Source organism: Clarias gariepinus, chromosome 7 (genome assembly GCF_024256425.1).
Source record: "Clarias gariepinus isolate MV-2021 ecotype Netherlands chromosome 7, CGAR_prim_01v2, whole genome shotgun sequence".
Taxonomy (NCBI): domain Eukaryota; kingdom Metazoa; phylum Chordata; class Actinopteri; order Siluriformes; family Clariidae; genus Clarias; species Clarias gariepinus.
The window spans coordinates 26692311-26717553 of record NC_071106.1 but is presented as its reverse complement, the minus strand read 5'-3'; the positions used below and the strand labels follow the sequence as shown (position 1 = coordinate 26717553).

Genomic DNA, 25243 nt, shown 5'->3' with positions numbered 1-25243 from the left:
GCGTGCGCGCTGTTGCTGCGGCTGTTTACGGCAGTGCTGGTCTTGCTGAGTCCTTGTGTGTCCGCGGTGTCTAACGGCTGTAGTAAGGGCGGTATATATGGAACTGGAAACCGGCGCGTGTGAACCCGGCTTCGTCGGGATCAGGTTCTGTCAGGAATGGTGAGAGGATTTATATCACTCTAGCTGGTTGGCTTTTATTAATGATGCACTACTAGTCTGACTACAGAGAACATCAGTCACAGTAACAACAGAGAGATACTCTTACACACTTATAATAATAATAATAATAAACAACTCAAACATAAAACAGGACAAACCACTAATATGGATATTGTGGAAATTTCCAGAAGAGCTGACTCAAGAGGAACTCACACACCAGTAATGTAGATACATTCCACACGTGGACGAATTTTTTGTTATTCTTCTATTAAAGAAAGAAAAACCCAGTCTGGTCACTGAAATCACTTTAAAATTGACAAAAATAATAAAATAAAAACAGGTTAACGAACATCTAGTAATGAAAATAAGACTCTGCTTTAGAACTGTGATTTAACAGAATTGTTTACAAAAAAACAAACAAACAAACACACTATTGAGTCTGGGCTGGACAAAAGGTCCAGGATCCTTAACTTAATGATTTGTTCCACAACCTTTCTGTGGAGATCACTGCAATCCAGTGGTTACTGTAGATCTGAGCGAGACTCCTGAACCTGCAGGTCAACACGCAACAGGTCTCTCTTCTTCTTCTTCATGGTTAAATGGCAGTTAGATCCTACTGGATTACATTACCGCCAACTGTAGGTCTCTTTCTCCCACGTCTTTCCAGACTCTTAAAGCCGATTTTCTTCAAAAATTATGGATCTGAGAGACATACTTTTTAACATTGCGTTCCACAGTAAATAAATGAGCTGATGTTACAGAAGATTAATCAACACATCCTGATTTGAGAATTCATCCAAGCTGGACTTTAATTAAGCAGTGATAATTACCACTGAATGTTTGCATATTAATGTCCATGCCTGTGATGAAAACTAGCACTGGGACAGCAAAAGGAGTTCTACATATATACCTCAATTTGTATATACATACTGTTTTTAGCGGGATCTCTGCATAAGAATAGAAAATAGAAATAGAATTTTTGCTTTGAGAATTTAAATTCCGCGAGAGATTTGTTTTAGCATACAAAGCATTTTCGTCATGCGAACAAACAACCCAAACCAAACACCAGCTTAGTTGTGCCTACATCTGGGAACTGTTCAAAACTTGTTTTACATCCCCATGGGTCCCAAGAAATTTAGCAAGGACGGTTTTAGTTGATGAAGTTGACAAAAGATGTATCCAAATCATCATCATCATCATCATCACTTTGTCCCAACACTGAGCTGATTGTTTGGTTCTTTGTGTCACGTTTTAAGTTCTGTTTTTGGTGGTAACTGAGAAGGTAAAAAAACTAATTTTATTGGCTGGATGGGTCATGCGAGATTGACTAATCAGCCTAAAACCACAATATTGTGCTTTTAAGTGAACACAGCAGTCGTGAAAGATAAGAGGCCCGATAACGTTGTGTTACTGCCAGCTGTACTTTATTTCTTGTGGGAATGCTTCACATATGACGCACATGAAAACAGTGGGTTTTTTCTCAAATTAATTTGTGAATTGCACAGGACGCACTTTTTCACTTTCTTCTTGTTTTCTCTCAGTACCACTCTGCGTCTTTAATTGGTGTTCTGTAAGTTGCAGTAAAAGCAGATTGTACACAGACTTTTGGCCATATAGTGTAGCTTGGTTTGAGTTTTCATTCACACAGTCATCTTCAGTAAGTACTTCATCCTGGTCACATTGGTTTGGAATCTTCAACCCACACTGAGAAGCTTCAGAAATACTGGTGCAGGCCAGAGAACTTGTTTGTTGTGTTGGATGTTGGTTTTGTGTTTCCTTCAACCTTGGTACAGTTCAGGTGTGGAATCGACCCACATTCAGTACTGCATGCTGAGAGAAGAGACGAGTTCATCTTTAGTTATGTTACTTTATGTAGCATTACTTTCATTTATAAGAAGACTTATAAAGTTAGACGTTTAACAAGTTCAAACATGACAAAACTAACCTTTACCAATGCAGTCATGTTTAAAAGTTAATATCCTCTCTTTTATTTCTTTGTGTTTTGGTGTAAAAACATCATATAAATCATCTAATCATAGTGGGCCTTAGTATAAGGCCAAAATGACCTTAGACAACAACATGTAACTTTTTTCCCTGATTATATATTCAACAAAAATGAGGCCAAAAACAAAAAGGGGGCAATATTAAGTACCCTCTTATTGCCTTCACAGGATTAAGAGGGTAAGATGCAGCCAGGTACTGCTAATCATCAGACTTTGATTAATTGATTATCAGCTGGTGTGCAGACCTCTGTAAAGGCAGAAGTTTTGGCAGTTTGCTGGTCTGGGCTGTTAACACAATGCTAAGAAGGAAAGACATAAGCAGTGGTCTTAAATAAGCAATTGTTGTTGCACATTAATTTGGTAAATATTATAAAACCCATTTCTAAACAAAGAGTTCATCGTTCTACAGTGAGAGACTATTCACGAGTGGAAAGCATTAGAGACAGCTGCCACTTTTTTCAGGAGTGGATGTCCTAGTACATTCACCAAGGTCAGTCCATGCAATGCTAAAACAATACAAAAGAACACAGGACTCACTGAGCATGCTAAATGGACGACTGAACAAGTACAGGATTTCAAGACTTCTGGAACAAATGTTTTATGGACAATTGAGACCAAAGTGAAGTTGTCTGGCCTTAAAACCCAGATCTATGTAGGGTGAAAACCAAACCACGTTTCAGCAGAAACATCTCATACACACTGTCAAGCACGGCGGTGGAGGTGTTGACGATTTAGGCGTTTTGCAGCCACAGGACCTGGGCACCTTGCAGTCACTGAGTCAACCAGGAACTCCTCTGCATGCCAGAGAAATCTAGAGGCAACTGTGAAGCCATCTGTCTGACAGCTAAAGCCTGGTCGAATTTGGGTCACGCAACAGGACAATAATTTGAAACACACAAGTAAAGCTACATCAGAATAGTTAATGAGTGTGGTTCAGGCTTGTACATTGAGTTTCCAGTGTTTCTCACATTCCTTCATTCGTCTTCTATACTGCTTTTCCTTTAGACATGCTCCTCGGATTTGTAACAAAAATGAGTTTATAGTCTGAATAAAAAAATGATGGGTCATAAAGAACAGTATGCGTATTATTTCGTTATTGATCAATTGATGTGGTTTATTAGTTTTGTCAGCCATGAACTTGACTGTTGTATGTTTGTTTACAGTAACAACATGCTGTACCCGAAAGAGGACAAGGAGAACCGCATCCTCCTCTATGCTGTGAGTCAATAAAACACAACCCTATCTGATTATATCACTCAATCTTCAGATCTATTAACGTGTCTGTGTGTGTGTCTGTGTGTGTGTGCGCGCAGTGCAGGAACTGTGATTACCAACAGGAGGCTGACAACAGCTGCATCTACGTCAACAAAATCACACATGAAGTCGAGTGAGTACAAACACAACCTTATCACTATGTCACAAACTTATCACATGTCACTTATTCTGTCACCAGGTCTGAAAATACATAAAGTTGAATAAAACAATCTCATAATTCTAATTACGGAAAAGGCGTATATGTTTAAACATATATACATCACTCCCTGTCACAGATATCCTACAAATGTTAATTACAGTTGGTGTTGGTTGCAGCGTGGATGAAAATTGGTCTGTACTGAGGAGAGAGCAGCTGCTTGCAGAAACACACACTTAAAACACAGAAGCATTAAAACCTGCTTCTTAAAACCTTTTTCATTAAAACATTGCTTCTAAGTTGTTCTGAATTGCATCTAAACTATCAGTGTTCATTTATTCATGCCTACAAAGGCTAACTAGCTCCTAACACAAGGCTGAATTTCAGATTGCATTCCAACCACTGATCAAGGGCCCTACTTGTTGTGTATGACAATTGATTGTAAACCCTACAAGTGTACTAGCTTTCTATTTAATGCTATTTGGTATTTAAACCAAACAGTGATCGCCAACGTTTTGCACCACCGACTTGTTTTATGTTTTTCACGGCCAATGCAAGTTTTTCACGCACTTGTAGCAAAGCATAATAAAGTGCACAATACATCCAACATAACATAATGCAGAATGAGTGTGAGACCTAAGCTTGTGTCTTGCAATGAGACATCACAGCTTTTTAAGAATTATTATTATTTTATGTTTAAAATATTTTTTTTTATTTCAAACTCTGTTTTTAGCTAATATTAGCTTGTGAAACATTTGCAGATTCCTTTTGTGGTGATTAAAATAGAAATACAAAATAAAAAAAAAATCTTTTTTTTTTTTTTTTTGTGTGGCCCGGTACCAATCATCCACAGCCATGTTTAGCCAATGTTCACTTTCTGCCTAATGTATCATACCCACTTCCAGGTGCCACTGTAATGGGATAATCAATCTTATTCTCATCACCTCTCAGTGGTCATAATGTTATGGCTGATCATTGTTTCAGAGGAGTCAAAATCGACCTGCAACAAGCAAAGAAAACAGCTAAGGAGATTTTTGTTGTGAGGGTCGCAAATCAATCCCTGCTCTTCGTTATCACCAAAATGAGGATGGGTTCCCTGTTGAGTCTGGTTCCTTTCACGGTTTCTTCCTACTGCTACTCCTACAGGGAGTTTATCTTTGCCACTGTCGCTGTTGTTTTGCTTATCAGGGACAATCTGCTCATTTTGATTCATGCACATTTTCTAACACATTTTATTCACTTTTTTTTTCAATTCTGTAAAGCCGCTTTGTGACAATGACCATTGTTAAAAGGACTATAAATAAAATGGACTTTTACTGGAAATTACTGGAAAACACTATAAAATCCTGTAAGGATATTGCCGAACCATTAACTTCACAGAAGTTATGTGGTCAAAAAAGAATTATGATTAAATGTCATTTGAAGCTGCATCATAAAACATAAACAGTAGAAATCACAGCTAATAGAATGTGTAATAGAAAAAGTAACAGAATTTTTCCATGCACAATTGGACTAAACAGTTGAAGGCTGAGTTTAAAGGTGCTATGCGTTGTTCGTTAGTTTTTTTTTACCAGACAATGTAAATTGCTGTTAGCAATGTATGCCATCAGTTAGTTTGTAATTTGTGGTTGACTGCATGTTGATTGTGTTTCTACAGTGAGCTCACACAGATTATCGCTGATGTGTCTCAAGATCCAACATTGCCTCGTACAGAAGATCACCCCTGCCCTAAGTGAGCATGCATACAACAATTATTGCATATATATTTATGTAAAATTAGTTAATGAAACATTACAGCTGTCTGTGTGTGCGGATACAGTGCCAAGTATTGTCTTGTGCTGTAAGATTTTTCTTGTTTCCAGGTGTGGCCACAAGGAGGCAGTGTTCTTCCAGTCACACAGCATGAAGGCTGAGGTACAGAATTTCATAATAACATCGTGCACAATTGCACAACCATGAAACAGGCACACCAGAAAGTTACTGTTGTGGGGAGAACACCTCAGCATCAGTCTGCACTTGAATTAGTACATTCCAAAAAATGTGTTGTGTTTGATTTTAAGCTTTAATGTTTGTGTTGTAGGACGCAATGAGGCTGTACTACGTGTGTACGGCTCCACATTGTGGACACAGGTGGACGGAGTGAGGGAGAGGTGACGAGAAGACATCCAGCCACTTCAGTGCAGAGTGACTCTTTATCTGTGTGTTTGTGTGTTCAGAAGACTGAGTGTAACGATAGATGCTTACTGTATTTTTCTTACTAAATGTTTTTTTAAATTTTATGATTTGAGTTTTATATGTGAAGTTACAAAGAAACACAATAAAACTATTGGGACTATTGTGATTGGGACAGATGATCTAATACTTGGTTGTATATTCCTTGTTTGCAATAACTGCATCAAACTGGAAAACCCCTGACATCACCAAACCTTTTTTTTTTGCATTCTTTTTTTTCTAATGCATTTCTGTGTGAATACACAGAGAATGTTTTAGAGGCTTTTGAATACATTCTGCTGCCACCATAATTGAGTTACATCTAAAGATTAGTGAGCGTGTTCCAGAAGCAGCCATGTAAGCCCAGACCTTAATACTACCTCCATCATGCTGGACCTTTCTTTCTCAACACATTCACCTTTCCATCACTTTCGTAGGGGTTTGTCTTTGTATTTTTTCGTGAGTGTTGGCCTGCCTGTTTTTTTGCCTGGTATTGTCTGTTGTGATTTAGTGCTTATGCAATAGCTCTTATTAATTTTCAATCCTTTTCTTAGGTTTAATATATTATAGCTTGCCCTTTTCATAGACAGCTCTCTTGTCTTCATGTTGGTTTATTCTTTCAAATAATCATTTATGTGTTACAGTATTTTTGATTTCTGGGGAAAAAAAACTTTTTAAATGGATGGGTTTAAAAAAACGGTGCTATGTTTTAAGTTGTGTACATCTAGATGTAAATATCTGGAAATGAGTGCTGAAATTCTCATCTGTTGTCTTTTACTCCTCTTTTCATCTCGAACGCTAATAGTAATAGACCAAAAACAAAAGACTTCACCTTGCAGCTCCAGTATGCTTGAGGGGACTGTAAATATTTAAATGTCTTATATAATAGGATATAATTATCTTCTTTAATTTTGGGAAGAAAACACTGGCCTTTGGATACATTCAATGATTTAACTATATTTTGGACTCAGATGCTCACCATTGTTATGGTAACAGTGATCAATCATGCCCAACACACGTATAAAAAAAATATTATAATTATATTTATTAATTATAATTTGCCAATAATAATTATATGTTTTCTTACTTATATTAATACCTGTTCTTAAGTTGACTTAGTGTCCTCTGTAAAGTTATAGATGCTAAATGTACATCTTGGTTGGAGAAGAATTTAGCCAGCACTTAATGATAAGGCTCTTTTTTTTTTTTTTTACACCGTGTCTTATGGTAATCACAGAGAGGACAAAAATAAACTTAGCGCCGGGAAAAAAGTTTAGTTTTGTTTAATACATCTTATTCCGTTATTTATGATCTCAGTCCTGTAACTGCCAACAAAAAAAACTTTTGAATTCATGAACGCTATTTTTTTTGTTTTGCTATGTATAGTTTGTCTATGGTAAGTAAATATATCACCAAAAATATTAACATTGTTTAACCACAAGCTACAAGATTAAAAACAGTAGTGCCACTTTACCCTTGGAAGAAACATTGTATGGTCAGACAAGTACGATTTAGCCACAGCACACTGGTGAGGTCAGACACTGATGTTGCTTATGTGTTTCTTCTCCAAACTTAACTAACCATGTCTTTATGGATCGTGCACAGGAGCACTGTAATGCTGGAATAGGTTGAGTCACTGGAGTGACGACTAAAGACCTATCTGGTATCTGGGTTAACCCCCTCACCAATCAATCAATCCTTTTCCAACAAGGTTTGCCTGATGGTACTTCTAGTTAGTAACCTAGCGAGACATTTAATGATGGAAACTCCAGAGCACTTATCTAAATCGTTCTGGATAAGAGCGTTTGCCAAATGCCATAGGCGTGGGCCTCTTAGATACAGTAAACGAAAACTATAACACAACAGCATGCAAACACTTCTGATACTATTGTTTCCTTCTAACTTTGTGTCAACAGTTTGGGGAAAAACCACATACGGTGGAATAGTCAGGTGGACACAAACATTTAGCCATAAAGTAAAGTAGTTTAACTTCTTGTTTAAGGCGAAACGATGACTCACAGTCAACTTTATTGCTCATTTACATTCATATGACTAGGGACATGGGAATGTGTTTAGAAATTTATGCAGCATGTGTGGGCTGCACTATGATGTCACACGCGAATGATTGCCAAATCATTATTCTCTTTTAAAACATTGATTGTATTCAATCATCAAAATTCAAATTTTATTTGTCACATACACAGTCATACACAGTACGATATGCAGTGAAATGCTTAGGCAACTGCTCATGACCTAAAATAGAAGACTAATATGAGAATTAAAATATAGGGTAAATAAAACTAGAAAAGAATAAAATAAAATATAAAACTAAAGTTAAAAAAATAAATAAATAACACAATATAGAAAATATTTGAAGAATGTATAACAAAATATAAAACAAATATAAAACAATAAGAGCAGCTGAACGGATAGGTATATTTATGTAATTTTTGTATGGAATGGTAGTTGTAATGGTAATGGTAATGTAATGTCATTTCAACATTGAGGGTAATGTATTGAATTAATGAAACTGTTCCATAGAGGAGTTGAACTCTCACACCAGCATGTGTGGATCGATTTACTATAGCCACACAGGTCTAAATAATGATGACTATAACATTTAAATGATAGGCATATATGATTACACTGTCTTATACTGTCACACAGTGACACAGTAATAGTAAATGGATTTTTTTAAATCCATTTTTTTTTTTTTTTTTAGAATAAAGGTAAATGCATAAGAATTAATGACTATTTAGGAACAGTTTGAGCAACAGTTTCTTGTTGGGAGTTTCTGGGCATCCATTTATTTATAGGAGATGAGTCAGCACTTTGTAAAATCAGCAAGTTTCCCAGCACAATTAGTTCCTGTTTTTAGTCAGGGTGTAGGAGCTTTATATATCCTTTTCCTACAGCAGCAGCCTTCATTTTTTTCTCTGTGTTAAAGAGACCCAAACACTGGTTGTCACTTTATAGTGTAAACCTATAGTGCTAAAGACTTAAGTACATACAAACTCAAAAACCGGTATATTTTGTAGATTATTTTGATGATGATGATGCTGATTAGTCGTAATAATACAAGAGATCTTCAAGGAAAATTGGGACTTTTGATTGCGCAGAATAACAGAACTCAGTCGTACCTCTCAGTATTTCGGCTGCTCTTGTCCATCTGATCCAGACACACCTTTGGCATAGGTTTTTCTGATGCTTCCTTCTATTTTATCCAGGTTTGGGACTCAGAGGCTGCGCTTTGAGGTTTGGTCATTTGACTGAGGCATTAGTTTATTTGGAAATAAAGTTTTCATTGTCTTGGGGAAGAGTGGAGAGGCACAAAATCCAAGTTGCTTGAAGTTTAGTGTGAGGTTTCTGGGTTTTTTTAAGTCCAAAATCAATCCAGCCATCTCCCCGGAGATTTTAGGGCACTGCATGCTTTGGTCTGTAGAGAAACCTGGAGATTTCCCTTTCTAGCAGGACTTACAGTAGCACCTGCTCACCTGCATGCCAGAACTAACTGGTTTGCTGACAGTGATGTCCGACCCGGCCAACTCACCTGCCATAGAGAATCTTTGGGGTATTGTCAAGTGGAAGATGAAAAACACCTAACCTAAAAATACAGATGAGCCAAAGGTTGCCATCAAAGCAACCTGGTTTTCAGTAATTGCCACAGGCTGATTAAATCCATGCCAAACCGCATTGATGCAATAATCTGTGCTAAAGGTGCCCCGAACAAGCATTGAGTGACCTCCAAATTTAATCTTAGCACTGATAAAAAATATATATATATATATATAACAATGCATCATTTTTTTCTATAATTATTTTTAGCACTCTATCGATTTAGTTTAGTCTGATTAAAGACTCGACCGATGGTTTCATTACAGTAGGTCTGATCAAGGCTTAGACTTAGTTTTTAGACTAGACTTTTTCTCCGAAAAAGGAGAGGAGGGAGTAATTACTTACCTGGCAGGGGTGATACCATGATCAAGAAGGTGGTTTGCCCAAGGCGAGGCTCAACCATTGCACTCAGGCTGTGCTGACACTTGCAAATTCCCCAAATGCAGGAATCTCGACTGCATAATTTCTGATAGTGGGGGACTGCATTTGCGCTCTCCCTTGATGCTTAAGCAATTTCCTTCTGGGATTAATAAATTTTTTAAAATCTTAAAGCTTGAAATACCTGCCACACACAAAGCTGGAAGACGCATGTGCCCAAACATCAAGAAAAGTTTATGTTCTAAAAAATAAATTATGGGCAAATCCAGCTTTTAAGGTAAAGCAACTGGCTAGTTAAGTTGAAGAGAGACAGCAGAGTGAACACATCATAAAGTGAGAAGAAGAGCACGGACAGCCAGGTGTGAAGATCACATTGCTATTAGCTTAATGCAGGACCCTCTCGTTTTCCTAAGGATTTTTTTTTTTTGTCCAGCCTTTTGGGCTTTTTGGGTGTCTTAACATGCTTAAAAACTCATGAAAACTGTTGGAAGGTTGGAATCTGCTGCCATTAGGATGCCTGAGAGTCGCGTGGCCCTGAGCCCCCTGGGGCCCCCACACAAGATTTTGCTGAATAGTTCATAAACACTTTCACGTAGGCACATGAAACTCTGTACACATTTAGTGGTTTTGGGTCGTTCGCAAAAATGCACCCGATGGATTTTAATATACTCCTCCTAGGGAATTTATACGAACATCACCAAACCGGACCGATGTGATCTAAAGACATTGAGGACGCAAAATTGCGGAGGGATTTTTGATATCTTAAGGGAGGCAGCCATGATAATGCTTTAAACTTACACTGAAAAATGAATAATTTCTGTGTGGCCTTATATTGAGTAACATTATATTCAGTGACATCACATTAAGTAACATCATAGTGTGAAGCTTATTTTCCAGCATCTGCAGCCTATTAAGCACACATACACATCACAAATGTTAACACTCACACACGCATAAACACACTTATATTACAATGTTAACAATCTCACACTCATTTCTCAGACGCACACACAAACACACTCATGTATATCACACATCACAAATTTTAACAATCACATCTCTGTCTCACAAGCTCGCACGCAGAAACACACTCCCACCCTTACTCATTAAGTCACACACACACATCACTAATGTTAACACGCAGACTCACACCACACACAAACATGCACAAACATTTACATTTAGGCATTTGGCAGATGCTCTTATCCAGAGCGACTTACATTTTTATCTCATTACACATCTGAGCAGTTGAGGGTTAAGGGCCTTGCTCAAGGGCCCAAAAGTGGCAACTTGGTGGTTGTGGGGTTTGACCCTGGGATCTTCCGAACTGTAGTCCAATGCCTTAATCACTGAGCTACCCCTGGCCCCAAACACATTTACTCGTCACACACAGACACACACACCTCTCTCCCTCACTCTCAAACACAGACACACACACACTAACGCACTCAACAAATATTTAGGGCCCAAACTGACATTAGCCCTGTATAGTGTGTGATGTGTGCAAGTTGTGCGGTGCAACTGCGTGGCGAAGGCTTTTTCGAGGTCTTAACACACTTAAATAACACACAGGTTGTGCGCCGCCCCCCGGGGTGCCGACGGCACAGGGTGCTTGGGCCCGTCATCGTTGATTGCAACTATATTTTTCTATTCATTTTTCTATTGTAAATTTTCACATTTACAATTCTCTCAGTGCAATTCCACAGTATTCTTGTTTATATATGCAAAGTAGTAGTTTAGAAGAACAAGTATTATTAGCTAAATGCTAGCTTTCAGTTTACAGAAGATTTGGCGGTATGTAGCTTGAGTGAACTGTTTTAAACACAGTGTGTGAAGTGATGGAGACAAGTGTCCTGTGTCCCCAGTGTAAATCACAGTTCTGCTCAATACACTGCGTGTCCTCAGAGCGACAATTCCGTCCTGAGTCAGTCCTGAGACTCTGTGTGTGTGTGTGTGTGTGTAATGGTGCTGACTCTCTCACACGGAAATTCCACGAGGAAATGCTGAAACATGTCCACCCTCAGCAAACATGCTCTAACCTGCGCAGTGTGTTCGTGGTTTGTAATTGTTCTCGTTCTCCGTGTCTGAACACGGACACACACACACACACACACACACAGACTCACACTGCATGTACAAGAACATGACAGAAGCAGGTGAATACAGTACAGGTGAGACAGGCACTGGAATTTATATATATTTTTAATGTGTGTGTGTGTGTTTGTGTGTGTGTGTGTGTGTGTGTGTGATTGTGTGAATCTCTCTCTCTGAAGTGTTTATAAGTCTGTTTATTACTTAGCAGGATGTTCTTTGTGAAGCATAATTCTAATGTTTTATTTCATCTGATTAGATTTAAATACTGCTAGATTAGCCAGACTTGTTTCTGTTGCCTGCCAACGGTTGCTAGGAGATAACACTAAGAATTTACAGCACATGAAGTTTGTACCATGTTTTTAACTCGCAGGAAGTGTGATAAACAATATATTTTAAAAAATCTGTATTTAATAGATTTTGTTTCACCAACAAGCGTGGGATTGTAAATAACAATAACTACACATTGTTAAATCTATACGGATGTTATGAACATATTTTTAATTAATCTCATTTATCACATTCATTTTCTTTGTATTTATCTGATGAGAAGAGATGGGAACGTTATTTTTCTTTTCAAAAACAGGCCCATACGATTGTCCCAAGATTGTAGGTTCATAATTTCAGCAATGAGCTACTGAATTGATAATCCTAGTGCCAAATCTACAGTTCACTTTATTAGACATGTTATAATAATTTGTTATAATATAACTTTGTTCCACTGATGTAAAACATCCTAGTTGGTTCGAAGTATTCTTGAATTCTTATAGTTACTGTATTTGTCTCTATGAATGAGGATGTTCTGTACAGCAACTGAAAAACAAGTAAGCCTGTAAATAATGTTTACAGGATTATTGCACACTTTTAAATAATGTTAATTACATAAAGCTGTACTGGGAAGAGCACTGGTGGCTCCTGTGCAGAAGGCCCGGGTTCAATTCCCAGCCAGTGTCTGGGTGCAGTGCTGGTCCCAAGATTGGATAAAATGGGAGGGTTGGGTCAGGAAGGCCATTCGGTGTAAAACCAAACCTGTCTGGACCGGATGGTCTGCTGTGGCGACCCCTTGCTGGGAGCAGCTGAAAGACCAACAACAATGTAAATCTGTAATGGGGGATCTGTAAAATTTATTGTGAGTGAACAACAACTCTCTGAGCTCTCTTAATTAATAATTAATTATGACGGGTAAGATATTTATTTTGATTGATTCATTTAATCCAATCAGTTAAATCTTAGTTGTAACTCTAGAATATACTGTAGGTAGTTTGGAGATTTTTAATAAGTTTTTATATTTTGGCTTACTCTGCAAAACTCAATCTGGGATTTTCCTCAGACATAAAAAAAGTTGCTTAAAATTGTTATTTAAAGAAATCCTTTATGTTTATAGAAATTTTTATCTTTGAGCATGTTTTTGGCAAAAATGTGACATTGAACAAATTTCATAGCAAAATGCGTTAAATCCATAAAGATGTCATGTGATCAGTAAAACAAAACTGCCATTCCAGGTCCCGCACCAGTAATGAACTTTGTTGATAAAGTGCTGGACTCAACTACTACAGTCAAACTGAAACTGGTAGAGGAGGCGGCTGATGCTTGTAACCTGAACTTACCAATTTTTATTGTTAAACAGGTTTTTTTGTGCAACAAAAAACAAAAACACTTTCCTTATTTCAGTTTGCTTTTGCTCAATATTGCTCACTACAAGAAAACATGAGTTTGCTCTAACGTATATTTATTACATCTTTAAAAACATATTTATAGTAAATTGAATATTTAAATTCTGACAAACACTAATGCAAGGTGATTTATACATTTTGATAAAACTGTAAAAGGTGGATTTATAGTATTTCGCAAAATAATACCAAAATATATATATTAAAACATTTTGGGCATTTGTGCCTTTAACACCCTTGTGACTCCAAGAAACCATAAAGAAAATATTCTCTTTCAGTTTGTAATAATTTTTAAATGTTTTGCTAAGTCTTATTTTTCTCAATACTGGCCAAATTAATTTGTCTCAAATTGCAGTGAAACCCATCATTGAATCACACACATTTACCAGACCTGTCTCTCTTGTGTGCAGTGACGGTGGTCCCCCGCAGTGCTTGGAAGGCAGTGGATGTGCAAATCAAAGAAAGATTACACAAACCTGCTGATAAGCTTATTATCCATCACACAGCCATGTGGAGCTGCTGGAGTCACACAAAAAGCATTGCTCAGCTAGTACACATTCAGCAAATACACATCCATGAGCGGAATTTCTCAGACATCGGCTACAAGTTAGTGAATATTGTCATGGCTAACCCTTCTGTATAACAGTGATGTTTCTCATCAGGTCAGCACAACTTCAGCGTCACAAACACTGGGCATTTTAATGAACACTTTTAATTGTTATTCTTTCTATCGTCTGTTAGTGACTTCAACATTGTATCATTAATCATAGCAGATATGTAGAGCACCGTGTGTGTATATGCTGTTCTCTAATGTTCGAATCATTACAATCGAATGGTGTGAGGTTAACTGTTAATTTTTTATGTACAGCTTTTTGGTGGACCAGACTGGGGTGATGTATGAAGGCCGTGGCTGGGGTATCATAGGAGCACATGCAAAATTACATAACCATAACTCTGTCGGTGTTGCTTTTATGGGCAACTTTAATGGTGAGAGCACATACCTGGCACAATGACACACACAACCTCTTATATGTTTCATTTTGTTTTATCATTCAGATGTTTCATTTGTGTGATTTCCCTCTTCTCAGATGAGTCACCGAGCTTGCAGGCTTTGTCAGCTGTGCGCGCTTTGATCCAACATGGCGTAGCCGAGGGATATTTACAGCCCAACTTCATGGTTTTGGGACACAGAGACGTTGCAGATACACAGTGTCCGGGAGAGAAGCTGTATTCCTCACTACACAAACTCAAGACCCCAATAAACCAACCATCGTGAATGTTTCATTGTTTAAGACTGATGTTTTAATTGTGTTGGTTTTTTGGGGCAATCTGAACAAACTATTTCACTTGATTAATATTTGGTTAAAATAATTAGCTAATAGTTATTAGTTCATTCATCCGTTCATCTTCTATACCGCTATTCCTGAAACAGGGCAATGGGGGGCCGGCAGACTTGGAAGTCTATTGCAGAGGACACACACATACGCACATTCACTATGGGCAATTTGGGAATGCCATTTAACCTAATCTGCATGTCTTCAGACTGTGGGAGGAAACTGGAGTACCTGGAGAAAACCCACCAAGCACAGAAACTTGAGGTGGGAATCAAACCTTCTCCCCTGAAGGTGCTAGGCCACAGTGCTAATCACTATGGCACTATTCCAATAATTACTAGTTATTCAGTATAATTTGTCCAAACCTACTATATGTCAGTACCAAATCCTATAAATAAATAAATGAATAAATAAATAAATAAATAAATAAATAAATCTGATTCCGATTTTATGATCTATCATCAGAGGTGATCTTAGAATCTGTTGCAGGCCCTAGGCAAAATCTTGTAGGAGGCCTTTCCACCTAACATTCATCACCATTACTATAAATAATAAATGAATTTGTCAGCCCTTTAGTTCCCCCTCCTGCCTCTTGGCAGGCAGCACCCTTGCTATTATATGTACATGTAATTAATTACTCTAAGATGGTGTTTTCATAACAGGGAAACACAAATAAATTATGAATTGTGATTGACCATAAGCACAGGAAAATTATGTTTTTTTTTTCAGTTTTACAGTGATCTCTAGTGTTTATAAGCATTGAAAGAAATCACTTCCTGAAAGCATCTAAAAATAATGCCCTTGAACAAGAACAAGCAACTCTTAACTGCAATTGGCATCACGTGACAGATGAAAGCAACATTTAGCTTTCTGGTCAGCACGTTCAATAAGAAAAGGGAACTGCAGATAGCACAAAGGAGAAAGTACTTGGTGCACTGTAAAAAAATAGCATCATGTTTGCATTGTATATTTATAAATAAACCCAGAAATGGATTTGCAGTTATAATCGTAGTTTTAGAGAGTCCACATACACACAGTAAGAATATAAGGTAGCGTTCAAAAGTCCATGTTGAAAATCTGAGGTCTTTATTTACATACTGTATGAACTGTTTTTTCAAATTTTTTAAAAGTTACTGTTTAATATATTGCATACTTAATATTCAAGGCTCGGTACATTAATATTTAAATGTATGCAAGTTTGTGACATCGTTCTTGTTAACTGTTCTGTACAAACTGGAGTGGACAATGATGCCATTTATAAACCTTGTAAGGCAATGCAGGAAGTGACTTAGTTCTGTAATTCTTTCTAGGGTCAGTGTCATGAAATAGTGCTTTTTAAATCAAAGTTTTCAATTTAAAAAAATTAGTTCCTATATGCGTAAGTGCAAAATATCACTTATTACATGCTTGTTCTTTTTATACAGTGATCTTAGTTCATTATTTACTATTACTAGGTGGCATTATAAATAAATAATAAGTAATAAGTAAATAAAATAAAAAATTTAGGGCGGAAACAGACACAAGCAAATACACTGAATAAACAAATCAATTGCTAAATAATGACAACAAGCATATGGTACATCACCTAATGGTCTTGTTTCATCAGCAACTGCAACCCTGGCATGAAATTTCTTAACTGTGTAAAAATATGGATTGGATTTACAGCAGAACCTTTATGAAATATAAATAATTTATTTCACCAACCTTTCAGTAGAAACATTGGATAAGACTAGATTTCCCTTTTAATTTGTTCATTTATTGTGTTTAAATTATTAGTGCTAAGCTTGCTACCCTTACACTGAATTTTACTGAAAACTTTATGAACTGTTCTGTGTGAAGTTTTCAGGAGATCAGCAGTTCCAAAAACCGCGCCCTGGTTAAAGTCTTAGGTAGCTAATTTTTTCCTTTTTCTATAAATTTTTTTATGTTAACATAAAAGTTCTTGGCCTGCATCTGCATGATTTTATACATGTTCCTATTAAAGTGGCTGATAATTGCAGCTAATAAACTGCAGCATTTAAGATGATTTGTTAATGTTTTAAAATGATATCAAAATGATATCAAAATGCATAAGGCAAGTGCAAGGATCTTGACTTTGACAAGTGCCAGATTGTGATATCTAGATGGCTGGTTTAGAGTATTCCAGAAACTGCACTTTCCGTAGAGTGTTCCTGGTATGCAGTGGTTAACAGTGGGGTGTGAAGGCTAGCCTGTCTGGTCGGATCCCACAAAAGAGCTGCTGTAGCACAAATTGCTGCAAAGGTTAACGCTGGCTATGATAGGAAGAGTATGCAGTGCATCACATCTTTGTTGTGTATGGGGCGGTGTAGCTGTAGACCAGTCAGGGTGTCCATGCTGACCTGTGTCCACCACCAAAAGTGCCTACAAGAGAGCATGTGAGCATCAGAATGGAACAGAGAGCAATGGAAGAAGGTGGCCTGGTCTGATGAATCACATTTTCTTTTCCTGTCATGTTGATGCCCATGTGAAGAGAAGACACTGGGATGCACTATGGGACGAAGGCAGTGTGTGCTTGAAAACTTCAGGTCCTGCATTTCACGTAGATATTACTTTGAGATGTATCTACCTAAATGTTGACCATGTACACTTCATGGAAACGGTATTCCTTGATAGCAGTAGCCTCTTTCAGGAGGATAATGTGCCTGTCTCACTGCAAAGAAAGGGTTCAAGAATGGTTGGGGGAACATAAAAAATAGTTCAAGGTGTTGACTTCACTTTCAATTTCCCCAGATCTTAGTCTGATTGAGCATGTGTGGAATGTGGTGGACAAGCAAGTCTAATCCATGGATGCTCCATCTTGCAATTAACAGGACTAAAGGATCTGCGGTAGATACCACAGCATACCTTCAAATGTCTAGTGGCTTAAAGGGCAAGAACAGTTTGCGTGGCACAAGGAGGACCCACAATATATGGACAGGCCAAGCCTGTTAATAATTGAATTCACAGTGTTTCAGTCAGGCCCCTTCTCCCAAGTGAAGGGCAATCCTAATGCTTCAGCATACCAAGACATCTTGGAAATTACTATGCTTCCAACGTTGTGGGATCGTAACAGTTTGGGGAAGGCCTTTTTCTATTCCAACATCACTGTTCTCCAGTGCACAAGAAGGAATGGGCCCCCAAGTTGTGCTGTGGTAAAGTGCCATGGTTTGATGTGTTTGGTGTAGAAGAACTTGACTGGGACACACAAAGCCATGAGGAGATTTTGAGTTCTCGCCCAACATCGGTACCTTGACCTCATACTGTAAATGCTGTACAGAATGACTGGGCATGAATTATCACAGAAACACTTTAAAATCTTGTGGAGAGCCTACCAAGAAGAATTGAAGCTGCAAAAGAAGGAATAACTCCATATTAAAGTACTGTATATGTATTTGGATACATCGTAATTGCAGGTTTGGCCAAATACTTTTGTTAATGCAATTTTTTTTTTATGATTTTCGTTAGATGGTTTTAATGTAAGGGAGTATTTATATATTTGGCTGTGGGTCCGGGGCGTGTGGGGAGGGGCACGATGTCAGGCTGGACGGCGGATGATTGCACTGGGGTTGATGAGGTTGTACTAGTTGAGAAGTTTGCAGAGACGCAGCATCTCTCTCTCTCACACACACACACACACACACACACACACACACACACACACACTGCCCCTCTAACCTCAGCACTGCCTGCGCTTTGTACGGAAAAACTGTATTTATTATTATTATTGTTGTTGTTGTTGTTGTTGTTAAAGTGATATAAAACCACCCGACTGAAATACGGAACACCTTATAGTTTTTAACATTAATCACATTAGGATCTTATTTAACCTTACATTCATGTTATCCATTTATCTGTCTTTTCATTCTACATTTTGTTTGGTTTCTTTTGCTTGTTTCTATCCTAGGTTTTTGTCACTTTGCCACAAATAAGATTACATATCAAGGTTGCATTGCAATTAACTTTATTTCGTTTGTTAATTTAATTTGATGTTTAAAAAGTTCCTTTTTAAAAGCTTGTATTTTATCTGACTTCTTATATATCTTGTAGTTTATTTTCTTAGCATTGCACTAGTACTGTAACTTCTGGTCTGTTCTCTCATTACCCTGTGTATACTGACTGCATGTGCGATATACAGTGTGCAATCACATCTACGTCCTGTCACAAGGAAGTTAGTTAAAACTGATCATAAGATACATACAGCATGTAATCAGAAAATACTGGCAAACAATGTGCATTCTACAGCACGAGAGCTGCACATGGGACGCCCCTGAATGTTTTACCATGACAATGATTCAAAGCACAAGTTGACCCTCTGATGGCTCCTGTTGGCTCAGTTGATAAGCCACTTTGGGGAGATTTTAAACATGTAATACATGCAAGACAGCCAAAAGATTTACAGGAACTGGAGGCATTTTTGCCAATCTCATGCACAATTAAGATTCATGCCATCATTGATGCTAAAGGGGGTAATACACAAAATTAAGAACGAACGGTATGCAAACTTTTGAAAAGGGATTATTTTCTAATTGTCTTTATTGCCATGTTTTGGTTGATGATTGTGCCATTGTGTTATGCCTTACATATAAGCTTGAGTCTTATTAGAAATAAAATAAATTTGTTTTGCCTTCTTACTTAAGTTTTCAAAACTTTACATACATTCATTACTGCTCAAAATTTTGCAATTACTTTCTAACTCCATGGTTGTTCCTGATTTTTATTTCTGTCCACATTGTAAATCAATGCTAAAGGTGTCCAAAATATGCAATTATTTCCTTTGAACAGTTAATGTTGAGATGCATCTGCTGCTTATTCTGTAAAGCATTCATAATGGCTCTAATTTGTAGTGCTGTTAATTGGTGATTTTAACAGGCATTAAAGGATTTTAAGGGGCAGGCATTAAAATGGTTTAGTTCATACTTGTCTGATCGATACCATTTTGTAGATCTAAATGGAGAACTGTCTGGTGTAATGCCAGTAAAATATGGGGTCCCACAAGGGTCAGTTTTAGGACCTCTGCTGTTCTCAATATACAGTACATGCTTCCCTTGGGTAACATCATTAGAATACATGGGATTAGTTTCCATTGTTATGCAAATGATACCCAATTATATATCTTAACTAAACCAGACGAAATACCTAAGTTGTCTAAACTAACTAAGTGTGTCCAGGATATAAAAGATTAAATGACCGACAACTTTCTTTTACTAAATTCAGATAAGAGAGATATTACATATTAGGCCAAAAACCAGTACACAATAGCTTTCACAATTCAGCTTGCCTTTAGAAGGATGTACTGTTACTACCAGCTCGACAGTGAAAGACCTGGGTGTAATATTAGACAGTAACTTGTCCTTTGAAAATCTTATTTTTTGAACATCTTATCCGTATCTGATGCAGAAAAGCTAGTTCATGCATTCATGACCTCCAGACTGGACTATTGTAATGCATTACTAGATGGTTGTCCTGCATCCTCAATAAACAAGCTTCAGTTAGTCCAAAATGCAGCCGCCAGGGTTCTCACTAGATTCAAAAAATATGATTATATAACGCCAATATTATCATCCCTGCACTGGCTACATGTTCAGTTTAGAATTAATTACAAAATAGGATTACTTACATACAAGGCTTTAAATGGTTTAGCTCCCACATATTTAGCCAGTCTCCTGATACACTACAATGCACCATGTTCCTTAAGATCACAAAACTCCGTACTTCTGGTAGTCCCCAGAATATCCAAATCTACAACAGGGGGTAGGGCTTTTCAATATTTGGAATATTGGAATAGCCTTCCAGACAATGTTTGGGGCTCAGACACAGTTTCCCAGTTTAAAAGTAGACTTAAAACACATCTCTTTAATCTAGCATACATGTAATTCATCTCATAACCTCATACTCCAGTACATCTATCCTGAATGGCAACTGTGCTAATTCTTTTCACCTGTTCTTTATTTTTCTACCCATCCCGAGGCATCTGGAGATTGTGCCAGCTTCAGTAGACAAAGGCCAACCCTGCAAGGCTCCTGGGCATCCAGACAAGGACCAGCTCTAGCTACAGACTAATCCCTGTGCTGAACTGGACTTCTGTTATATTGAACTTTTAGCTGCATAACACACATGATGTTATATAATTTCTATCACTTATCACCCAAATGAGGATGGGTTCCCTGTTGAGTCTGGTTCCTCTCAAGGTTTCTTTCTACTGCTATCTTAGGGAGTTTTTCCTTGCCACTGTCGCCGTCATCTTTGGCTCATTCATCCATTATCTTATTATCTAGACACATTTTCTCACATATACACACTTCCATAAATTCTCTTTTTTACATTTTCTTTTCATTTTTGTGAACAGTACATTCAGTACATAGAGGGAATTCACATAGTATTGCAGCACAGAAAGCCTTAAATTGTGCAAAAATAATTAAAATCACAAAATAATTAATATAGTTGCAAACAACGATCAGCGGGCCCAGAGCCACCCCGCGCACTACACACACTAGAAGTGCCTTTTGAACATGTTAAGACTTTCAAAAAGTGTGTGTGTAGTGTGTGTTTGTAGGATGTGTAGTGTATGTAGTGTGTACCCTGTGCCACACAACCTGTGTGCCTTTTGAGCACGCTAAGACCTCTAAAAAGCCCCAAATGCTGTCGACACTGAATATGACATGGGTTTAAGGCGTCGTCACGGCTGAATGTGTCTTTCTGGTGCGCCCGGGCGGCGATGGCGCAGATGCCAATCATTACTGCTTCTTGGAAACGCGCAAATGTGTATGAGCTATGCGGCAAAATCTCATGTGAAGGCCAGACTCGCAGGCATACTAATGGTAGAAGCCACACCAACCTGTGTGCTTATTTACATGCTTTTTTTTTAGCATGTTAAGACCCCTTAAAGGGCCCGGATGATTGAAAAAATCTATTAAAATGTGCGGACCGTATGGTCTGCTTTGGGAGCAGCTAAAAGACCAACATGGGCACATCCTGTAGGAAATAATAGACATAATACTAAGGTCAAAAAATGGTGCGACATCTCTTTATTATTATAGACTAAATTCTACAGTTAACCCTTTAAAAAAGTAATTTAATTTAAGGTAATTTCTTAATTAACACAGTTTCTTCAGTTTTAGTACTTGTTCACCAAAATCTCCCCCCACCCCCACTTATTTTTTTGTATGAGCTCTCTCTCCTTATGTTTCACTTTCTCCCTTTTTTGACTTTAAAAACATAATTTTAAATGTAAAAATGTTTTTAAAAAGTAAATGGAAAAGGAGTGAGTGGTGAGCAGTTGTTTTTTTATTAACTCAAATACATCTTGCTCCCTGGTGTGCAGCCTTCCCACTACCCTAATGTGATGCTATGTGCAATACATCAATGTTTCTGAAAAGGTTGCGTTTGTTGCTAGTTACTAGTAGGTATAACAGATGACAGTAGCAGAATTTTAATAAAGGAATCTGTTCATGTGAATTCTGTTCAGGGAAGAGAGCACATGCTGCAATTTTATATTTATATCGGGGTGGCTGTATAAATGTTATAGAATGGTTTAGTCTCTTAAATCCTGTGGAAGAAAATAATGTACAGAGTGTGTTCAAATTAAAAACTTATGTTGAAATGTCTGGTGAACGAATGCCTAAAACCAATGTAGGCCCTCGAGAGAGAGAGAAAACCCCGCTAACCCGGAAGTATTTTGGATTGAGGCGGTTTAGAACCGGAAGTAGCGCCATTACCTACGACGTTCAGTCGGCGTGTTAGCAGATCGGCTACTTGCTTTATCCGTCAGAGTTGTAACAGAAGATTAAACAAAATGTAAGTGCATTTTTTAATTTTTCCTCACAGTTACAGTGTGGCATGCATCATTCTAAGTGTGTTTTAATTAAACCGGTGGATATCACATTAAGCGTGCAGCAACTGTGTGGCAACATGGCTAGTTTTGTATTGTTTAAAAGCTTTAGTTAAGCTAATCAGAGCATGTTAGATGGTCGTAAATATATGCGGGTTCACTATGGTTTACTAGTGATACACTATTTATTGGGTAAAATTTGTAGAATATTGGCAGTTCATTCATTCATTCATTCATTGATTCAAGACCGTAATCAGTATCCGCAAGTACCGTTCTCTCTCTCTAGATAGATCGATAGATAGATATAAAATAACTTGCTTTTCTCGCTATATTAGTATTTGGATCGTTTCCATTACCCCAGTACTTAAATCTCTAAGTGTATTTGAAACAACAAGACGTTTTAAATTAAAGATGCCTCCACAGGACATATGAGAAAATAAGTTCCTTATTTGATCTCGTTAACTAAATCTCACACTGTCGTTAAACCTGTGTATGTGTGTATGGTGCTGTTGTTTTTTAGGAGTCTTTTGAACAAACCAAAATCGGAGATGACCCCTGAGGAGCTGCAGAAACGTGAGGAAGAAGAGTTCAACACCGGGCCGCTGTCCGTCCTCACGCAGTCCGTCAAGAACAACACGCAGGTGCTCATCAACTGCCGCAACAACAAGAAGCTGCTGGGTCGAGTCAAAGCCTTCGACAGGTAATAAAGCGGCCTTGTGATTTTACACCACTGAATACAGCAGTCTGCGTCCACACTAACTGCACTCACTGCCAGTGTGGAGTGTGTTGTCATGTTCTCATATTTACAGTGCTATGCACAGACTTGAGTCACCTCTCATTTCTTTATATGAAATAAAATGTAGATCTACTTAAGTTAAAGAAACAGGAACAAATGTTTTAGTGCTCGAGGCTACAAGATGCCATAAGGATACAATTTAAAAATCAGCAACCTCATTTCCCCTCTCATCTGTTCCATCTATCTATATATCTATCTATCGATAGATAGATACAACAATAATTTCAGCAAAAGCAGCAAGCGACAAAGTTATTGTGTGATAAAAGACACAATGAATTGATGTTTTCTCAGTTATTTACTGTTTAATGATGAGATTAAAGTATTTTTTTTATCCGGTCATAGATCTCAACTCAATGTTTAATGAGACATTACAAGGAAGAAAAGAGTTTGTAAGGAAGTATCAGAGATCATTGTTACACATTAAGTAATAACAGTTGGCGTACTTTGCAGATCTGCTAACAATGGACATTTTACTCACGTAACTCTGTCATAGTCGTAACATTATATATATAATATTATAATTTTAGGGTTGCTATAGGGTAGCACCTTTGTGTAGTCTGTAATCACTTACATGTTGATGATTTGACTAAGGAGCTTAGATCCATTAAAGTTGAGATGTATAAGCATTTTCTCTTTATGCCACCCTGGTCGTTGACGCATCTGTTGTGGTGTTGTTCGCATGGATCAATGGATGGCAGTATTTCAGAACAAACTTATACTGCATGGCTAGATAGACTATCTTCAGTTCCAGCTGGTTGATCCACATGGCCCCAGTGCCACACTGAACCCCACTGAGTGAGTGAGCTGACCGTGGTAATCATCTCTTTTCACTGGGGCACCAAGAGCACCTGTGACATTGTTTTTTCTTTACTAAGCTACGTCTGGTATCCCTTACTGAGGGCATCGTGGTGCATTTTTTACTGTTGGAGGCATGTAGTCCAGGTTGGACATGTCCTGAAAGGTTTGCTCCTTGATGGTGGCATTCTAAAATAGTCACCAGTAAATTGGGTGGGCACAGCATAGATTAAATTCAGCACATATTTTTTCATTAAATATTTAATTTATCTTTTTGTTCTTCTTAGAGAATGGTTGAGAGTTTTCTAAACTTAAAAAAAAGTCTTTATATATGTCATATGACACATTATTTGTAAACAAGTGAAATTACTGTAAGTGATATTTTTAGATGTTTGAGAGTAATGCATTATTTTAAAAAGTCTTACAGCTTGCATGTAGAACTGATATACTGTCCCTGTTTATTTACTACTGAGTCTCTGTCCATCATTTCATATCTTTTAATCTGTCTGCTTTGTCGGAGTGTACATCTTTCTATATGTTTGTCTACATTGTTTAACTTCTTGTCTGATCTCACACTGTATGTTTGTGTGTTTTGTGTGTAGACACTGTAACATGGTCCTGGAGAATGTAAAGGAGATGTGGACAGAGGTGCCCAAGAGTGGAAAGGGAAAGAAGAAGTCCAAACCAGTGAATAAAGATCGCTACATCTCCAAAATGTTTCTGAGAGGAGACTCGGTCATTGTGGTGCTGAGGAATCCACTGATTACCGGCAAATAACTTGTACACTCACTCTGAAACATGTAAACACACATACATATATACACACACACACACACACACACACACACAATGGTGGCTTGCTCTCAGTGAGAGACTTGGTGTGTAACAGCAGTACTGATTGTGTCCCTTTGACTGGCTTGTGTTCTGAATAAATGTTTTGTATTTACAGTCA

The 25243-nt window shown here is 37.7% G+C and overlaps 3 protein-coding genes and 1 non-coding gene across 5 annotated transcripts; all 4 read left to right on the top strand.

Moving 5' to 3' along the window:
- On the top strand, nucleotides 1-5914 carry polr2i (RNA polymerase II subunit I). The gene is made up of 6 exons (XM_053501221.1): nucleotides 1-159; nucleotides 3326-3380; nucleotides 3476-3549; nucleotides 5231-5305; nucleotides 5436-5487; nucleotides 5654-5914. The coding sequence occupies exons 1-6, from the start codon at nucleotides 98-100 to the stop codon at nucleotides 5714-5716; spliced, it is 381 nt and encodes a 126-aa protein (XP_053357196.1). The 5' UTR covers nucleotides 1-97; the 3' UTR covers nucleotides 5717-5914.
- A 3822-nt stretch (nucleotides 5915-9736) lies between these two features.
- LOC128528384 (U1 spliceosomal RNA) lies at nucleotides 9737-9900 on the top strand. Its single transcript, XR_008360935.1, has one exon. It is a non-coding gene; the product is annotated as a U1 spliceosomal RNA (small nuclear RNA).
- A 1880-nt stretch (nucleotides 9901-11780) lies between these two features.
- Nucleotides 11781-14819, top strand: pglyrp5 (peptidoglycan recognition protein 5). Its single transcript, XM_053501220.1, has 4 exons — nucleotides 11781-11948; nucleotides 13949-14144; nucleotides 14407-14525; nucleotides 14627-14819. Exons 1-4 carry the CDS (start codon nucleotides 11909-11911, stop codon nucleotides 14812-14814), a joined length of 543 nt encoding a protein of 180 aa, XP_053357195.1. The 5' UTR covers nucleotides 11781-11908; the 3' UTR covers nucleotides 14815-14819.
- A 7717-nt stretch (nucleotides 14820-22536) lies between these two features.
- On the top strand, nucleotides 22537-25243 carry snrpd2 (small nuclear ribonucleoprotein D2 polypeptide). 2 transcript variants are annotated; one of them, XM_053501223.1, is made up of 3 exons: nucleotides 22537-22666; nucleotides 23221-23400; nucleotides 24894-25243. In XM_053501223.1, coding segments are annotated over exons 1-3 (357 nt in total). In that variant the 5' UTR covers nucleotides 22537-22664; the 3' UTR covers nucleotides 25069-25243. The 2 variants fall into 2 exon arrangements, with proteins under 2 accessions (XP_053357198.1, XP_053357197.1); XM_053501222.1 differs by lacking the exon at nucleotides 22537-22666 and having other exon boundaries at nucleotides 23207-23400.